At 41.3% G+C, this 6,868-nt stretch overlaps 1 protein-coding gene across 1 annotated transcript; it reads right to left on the bottom strand.

The window, feature by feature from the left end:
- Positions 1 to 576: 576 nt before the first annotated feature.
- Positions 577 to 5,038, bottom strand: LOC134393918 (olfactory receptor 13H1-like). The gene is made up of 2 exons (XM_063118946.1): positions 4,285 to 5,038; positions 577 to 731 (listed from the first exon to the last, which is right to left on the bottom strand). The coding sequence occupies exons 1-2, from the start codon at positions 5,036 to 5,038 to the stop codon at positions 577 to 579; spliced, it is 909 nt and encodes a 302-aa protein (XP_062975016.1).
- Between the last annotated feature and the right edge of the window lie 1,830 nt (positions 5,039 to 6,868).

Below are 6,868 nucleotides of genomic sequence, written 5' to 3'. Positions count from 1 at the left end.
TAAACCTCAAAAAGACTGGGTAGCCCCAAGCATAATTAATCGATCTTTTCTTCAATTCCAATGTTATTGGTTTGACGCTGCGCCTCCAGTCTATAGTTTGTTGACATAGGTCATTATAGACTTGCATTTGAGCTCCTTTAAACTTCAACTCTCCCAATGATCTCAGCTCTCCCATTAGCTGCTCTTTTTTGAAATAATTTGAAAATTTGAGCAAGACATCCCTTGGAGATGAACCCCACCTGTAGCCTCCAATCCTGTGAACCCGCTCCACATCCTCTTCTCCAATCTTAAGGGTAGGGAGCAGTTCTTTAAACCAGTTGGCAGGATCTGTCTGAGGTTCTCCCCTTGCTTCTCCACAAAATTACGAAGACGAATTGATGATCTTCTGCTTTGATCCTCCAGAGAAATCAGTCTCTTCTCATGGTCATTAAATTTTAACTCCTGCTCTTCCTGCAGCTGTTGCACTTGCTTTCCCACCTGATCCACTTCTGTTTTAACAGACTTCAATTGCTTATCAATCTTGGCAACCTCTGCAGTTAGTTGGTCTACACGTTTATTTGTTTTTGCAGCTTCCTCCTAAATTTCCCCAAAAATCGCTTCTTTCATCCCTTTCATTAGAACTGTAATTTCGGCCATAGTCGCTAGTTGTGTATCTGGATCAATGCCAGCTTTGGCGGCCATTTCTACCTCTGCCTCAGCTGTACTTTCTTCACTATCTTTTTCCAAATCAGCTATTTTTTGAAGACAAGAATCAGTGTTATTTGACGGGTGTTTCCTCTACCACTTAAGCTTCTCAAATTGTTTTTTTTCCAGTGGCAACAGTTAAGTTATAACCTTTTATTTTTCTTTCTGGACTTTCATTTGGTTTCACTTTCGACACAAACAGTTGCCGATTCACAACTGAGCTTACTGACGGGGGATTTATTGCCGCAGTTAAACAGTAATTACTAAATTGGGGCTATCAATCAATCTCTCTTCCAACGCTGGCTTTCTTCCAAGAATCTTTCACTCTAAGAATGTGCTCCGTTAGAGAGAATGCTCAGAGAAAACAGCTACTCCCAGCCCCCACATTCCTTCAATATAATTATCCGATTCTCCGTACTGACACAGTTTATTCTTCACACACACACCCCGCCTTCAGCTCAGAGTTTTACAAACATCTCTTCATCACTGTTAGTCTGATTGCTTTATTTGATATGCTTATTTGGACTCACCATCGCTGGAGTAAAGAAATGCCCTACTGCTTCATTCCGTTGTTGGCTCCGCCCCCACAAACATTGACCTAATATAAAGTATTTTTATTGTATTATTTTTTTTTACTGAGAAACACCTTTGTGCACACAGTTCCCAAATATACATAATTGTACCTATTTTTAACTGGAGAACTGTAATTGGAAAATTCAGAGGAGTGTGAATTTTGAAAGTCAAGTGTTTTTGGTCACAAGCTGATTTGAAAGTGACAAATCAGGTAAATTCAAATTTTAAAAAATGAACCAAATACCTCCCCCATCCCTATCTAGATGATTGGCAAGCACCAGGGGCTTACCCCAAAAATGAATCTGATCCCTTCGAACAGCCTTGAAACATTGCAACCCACTGAGTGGTTGTGTAGGTGTAATTTTCCATCAAGTTGCTTGAAGGGTCCTAATTCATAAGCACATAAGTCCTGCTGGATCAGACCAAGAGTCCATCTAGTCCAGCATTCTGTTCACACAGTGGCCAACCAGCTGTCGACCAGGCACCCACAAGCAGGACATGGTGCAACAGCACCCTCCCACGATTTCCCCCAACAACTGGTGTATACAGGCTTACTGCCTCTGATACCGAAGGTTGCACTTAGCCATCAGGGCTAGTAGCCACGGATAGCCTTCTCCTCCAGGAATTCATCCACCACCATCCTTTTAAAGCCATCCAAATTGGTGGCCATCACCACATCTTGTGGTAGTGAATTACAGAGTTTAACTATGCGCTGTGTGAAGAACTACTTCCTTTTATCTGTCCTGAATCTCCCACCAATTCTTCCTAGACCAATTCCTTCCATCTAATTCTCCATCCTTCCTTCTCCCCCATCCAACCATCTATCCTTTTGCTGATTCCTTCTTCTAAATTGGCAGTGCAAAGCAAACTTACTTTGCCTGCTCTGTCTGGTTTTGCTTGGCTGTAAGAATGCCAAACATTGTGTGTGTGTAAAATTCCCAGTTGCACAATGTGATTTGAATTGAACCCCATTGTGGCACTTCAGAAAATGGTCCACTTTGGCTCAGACTGGCTTGGAGTCCATCCACTTTGACTGGAGTCCATCCATCCATCTAGACATTACCATACTTCAGCTGAGATTTGGAAATTCAAGGCTTTAGCACTCCCACTGACAATAATGGGAATTCAAAACTGGCTATAACTTTGTCTATTGATCAGAATTGGATTATATTTCCTGGCATAGTAGACGAATAGAGGCCATTCATTCAAAGTGGGATGCCTCTTTCCCCTCCCAATAGTTCTGTGTGGAATCCTTCCCCTCTTCCTGGTGGAAGGAAACCAATCACTTGTTGCCTTCCACCAGAATTGCCCCCAGATTGGCCCCTGGTACAAGGTGAGATGGTAGAAGAACTGTATTGAACTCACTCCCAATGAAAAAGTCAGAGGCCTTAGCTAGATGGGGCGAAATCCCTAGGCGATCCCCAGGGTCGTCCCTGTGCATTCACATGACACACAGGGGATCCTGGGATCAGGGAGGGATGATCCCTCCCTTGCCCTGGGATCTCACCGTACCCTTTGAGCCTGGGTTTTCCATGGTCTTGGGCTCAGCCCTGTGTGGCCAGGCATCATGGTTTGTCCTGGTTCCTCATGGTTCCTCGTGAGGAGCCGGGACCCACGCACGGGGCACAGAGCTCCTCAGGAACACTGTGCCCATTGGGGGTGGGGTGGGGTGAGTAAGGAAAATACTTTTTTTTTAAAAAAAAACCTTACCATTTGCGCATGAGCACTCGTGCGCATCTCCCCCTTTAAGAAAAAACAAAACAAAATGGTGGGTGCGATGCCTCTCCCTCTGAGGTCATCATGCATCTAATGTAAACAGAGGGGGGGGGATCTCACGATAAAAACATCATGAGATCTTCACCCCTCCGTTGTGCAATGACAGGTATGTCTAACTAAAGCCCGAGTAAGTACCTGGCTTTTTCAAAACAGAGCTTCATGGGCTAACTGATGCAGTGTAGATTTGCAGCCACTGTGAGGCTTTCCCCACATCTAGACATTCCCCCAGGTTGCATGGCATGCACTGCTCCATTCTCCAATAGAGGGGGCAGCCAGATAATTCATGAGAATAGCGAGAAGACAGCCACTGCTCCCCCCAAGCATCTGCTACGACCTGAGATAGTTGTATCAGTCTGCCTAATGGTACGGCTGGCCATGGAAGGAGGATGCTCTCTTCCTTCTACCATTCACCAATGGAGAAATTACTGAAGGGCTTGGATTTGGGTTATGGGGACCCAGTGGATCCTCCATATATTTAGGAAATAGAAATCGTTAGCACAGAAAATATTTTTGGCATAAGGAGGCTCAAATTCTGTTGATTGACCTTAAGACAAACATGTCAGAAGCATCAATCGCTTCCCCACTATGTCTTGTTGCAAATGGTTACCAGTAATTTCCTACTGTAGACAACTGTATATGGTTCTGTGGCATCACCACCCTTTGTGACACTACCTCTACCCTCTATTACGCTGCCACCAGCCTCTTCCTTTTAAGAGGGAATTTGAAACTTCTTTGTGTGAGAGTGTGCATATCATCAACCTTTATCTTACTTCCTTTGTAGTTTCTTTCACCCCTCTATTGTCAGCAAATAAGACAGAGAAGGGTCTTATAACAAACAAACTACTTTATTTACAAAGAGTAAGGCTGTTTTAATACAACTTAAGCTTCATGGTGTTAAAATAAATTTTCAAATGTTTTCTTAATTCCTTTCCTAATAATCAGATTCTAAAATAAATATACCAACCTCCAGCTCCCTGGGAAATCTAAAGCTCCAGTTCCTTACTCTGACTGCCGATCCTTATATAATTCTCAAAGAAAAACCCTGTGACAGTTGCTCTCTCTCTCTTTCTCAACTGAAAATGAAACAACTGATCAGAAGACACCATTCTAACACTATTTTAACTCCCCTCTTCCACCGACTTACCATTACTTGTAAGAAAAGGGTTTTGATAGAGAAAATTAAGAACACAACCAAATATCATTTCAATACCATTTCATCACAGGTAAATAATGTCTGCTTCTGTTATTTACATTGATGCTTCCTTCCAACCAGTTTCCAGAATGCTCCCTTCACATCTTTGTTTCTCAGGCTGTAGATCAAAGGGTTGAGTGTGGGAGTCAGAGCCCCATACATCAAGGGTATGATTTTGTCCTTGTAAGAAACAGATTTCCCTTGTGGGCTCAAATACATGATCATGATTGTCCCATAAAAGACAGTGACCACAGCAAAGTGAGAGCTACAGGTGGAGAAGGCTTTCCTGCGGCCCTGTGTCGAGTGGATGCGCAGTACAGCCAGGCCTATCCGTCTATATGTCACAACAATGAAACCAAAGGGTAGTATTAGGAGAAAGAGGCAGGAAACATACATGAAGAGCTCACTAAAGTGTGTGTCAGAGCAAGCCAGTTTGAGGAAAGACTGCAGCTCACATCCAAAATGGTTGATGATGCGCTGGCCACAGAGGTCAGTAGGCTGCAAGAGCACATTGATTAGGGTTAACAGGAAGGAGAAGGCCACAGATGTAGCTGCCAAACCGATGCAAAGCCTCCAGCTCATGAACTGCATGTAGTATAAGGGCTGGCATATAGCTGCAAAGCGGTCATATGCCATGACAGCAAGGAGGATGCAATCTGTTGCAAAAAGTAAGACACCAAGATACATCTGGGACAAGCATCTGGAGAAAGAAATGGTGGGCCTGTAAATGAAACAGTTGACCAAGATCTCAGGAAGGATATTGTTGGTAATGATGAGGTCTATAGAGGAGAGGACAGAAATAAAGAAATACATGGGGGTATGAAGCTGAGAATCAACAATACACAAGATGATGATGAGGCCGTTGCCAAGAAAGCTAATGAGGTACACCACCAAGACGAAACAAAAGCTCTGGGGTGTTCAGATAATCCAGCTAAGATGAACTCTGTCACCACTGTTTCATTTGAAGCTGCCATAACATCTCGTGCCTCGTCTCTCCTGCAGGGAAAAAAAGAATAAAGTGTTTAGCAGGGACTGCCCTCTCGCCGCATGGGAAACACACCTGCTGCCACCACTAAACCTGTGAAGAAACAAGCTAAATCTGGCCATTTTAGTGCTCCATAGTGGTTTGTTGTTGCAAATAAATTATGGTGGAGCAACAGCATTGTCGGTGGTAGCCACACTGGAGGGGGACCTGGGACACATGCATAACATAAACTGTGTGTTACCCACACCTGGTTTTGAGGTAGCACGGGAAGAAAACAGATTTCTGACCATTCCGCAATGAATTTACCAATAACTGCTTTAAGCCTCTTTGCTAAAATAGGGGTTAAAATGCTATAATTTAGGTTTAATCATGGAATAGGTCTCTATCATTCCACATTAGTTACTAATTTTCATAGTTGCCGAGATTGGATGATATAATATAATAACTAATAACTCAGTTATGCAATTCAGTTAACATAGGTGCCACAATATACTGTAGTGAAATTATTACTAATAACTTGGTTATGCAGTACAGTTAGCACATTTGCAAGGATATCTATCTATTATTTGTAAAATTCTGCAATCAGTTCTTCTAGCTTTAGCAACTTGTTTTGTTTTAAGTTTTTTTTTTAATAATTTTATTTTTCTACAATACTTAAACATACACATTACATCCTCTCATAAAGAAAAAACAACAACATACTACATAATATTGAAACGTTGAATACATAATATCTTATCTAAATACATAATCAAAATTAACATAGAAGTGCACCCCCCACCTCGGGATCTCATTCCTGATTCCAGAATCTCATACTTTCTTCTGCTGGTTTTTTCCCACTTCCTTTAGAAAACACATATATTAGGAACTGTTTCCAAATTCCTTCAAAATCATTTGATTTAGCTATACCTCTTCTCCATTTAATATTACTTGTCAATTTATCATTAATAGCTATATACCATACTTCTTTATACCATTCTTCAATAGAATATTCCCCTTGAATCTTCCATTTCCTAGCTACAATCAATCTTGCTGCAGTCAGCAAATTCGTTATCAATTCCTTGATTTCCTTTTTACATTTAAAATCTTCAAATAGTGACAGTAATGCAACTTTTGGTGTTCGTTCTATCTTCATTTCCACAATTTCTTCAATCTCCAAAAACACCATCTTCCAAAATTTTTGAACATAGTTATTCCCACCACATATGTAAATACGTTCCTTTACCCCCACATCCTCTCCAACAGTTTGCTGACTGCTGATTATTTATCTTATTCAATCTAACCGGAGTTAGGTACCACCTCCATATAATTTTAAAATAATTCTCTTTTATTCTTACTGACATATTTCTCAACGCTCTTTGTTTCCATAGTCCCTCCCAGCCCTGTTGTCCTATTTGTACATTCAAATCTGTCTCCCAAACCATTTTGCCTGAATTATCCATCAACCCTTTCTCCACCAATATTCTATATATTTCACTCATCAACCCTTTTAACACTGTTCTTTTCTCCCTATCATTTTCTTTCTTAACTATTAATTCCTCAAACTTCGTCAATTCTCTACAATCTCCGTTATCTCTTACCCACTTTTTAGTCCACTGTTCTAATTGCCAATAATTTAACCAAGTTAATTTTTTATCTTTAAAGACCTCTTCCATATC

The sequence above is a fragment of the Elgaria multicarinata genome, chromosome 3 (assembly GCF_023053635.1).
Source record: "Elgaria multicarinata webbii isolate HBS135686 ecotype San Diego chromosome 3, rElgMul1.1.pri, whole genome shotgun sequence".
NCBI lineage: Eukaryota > Metazoa > Chordata > Lepidosauria > Squamata > Anguidae > Elgaria > Elgaria multicarinata.
This window is presented reverse-complemented; position numbering and strand designations above follow the sequence as displayed.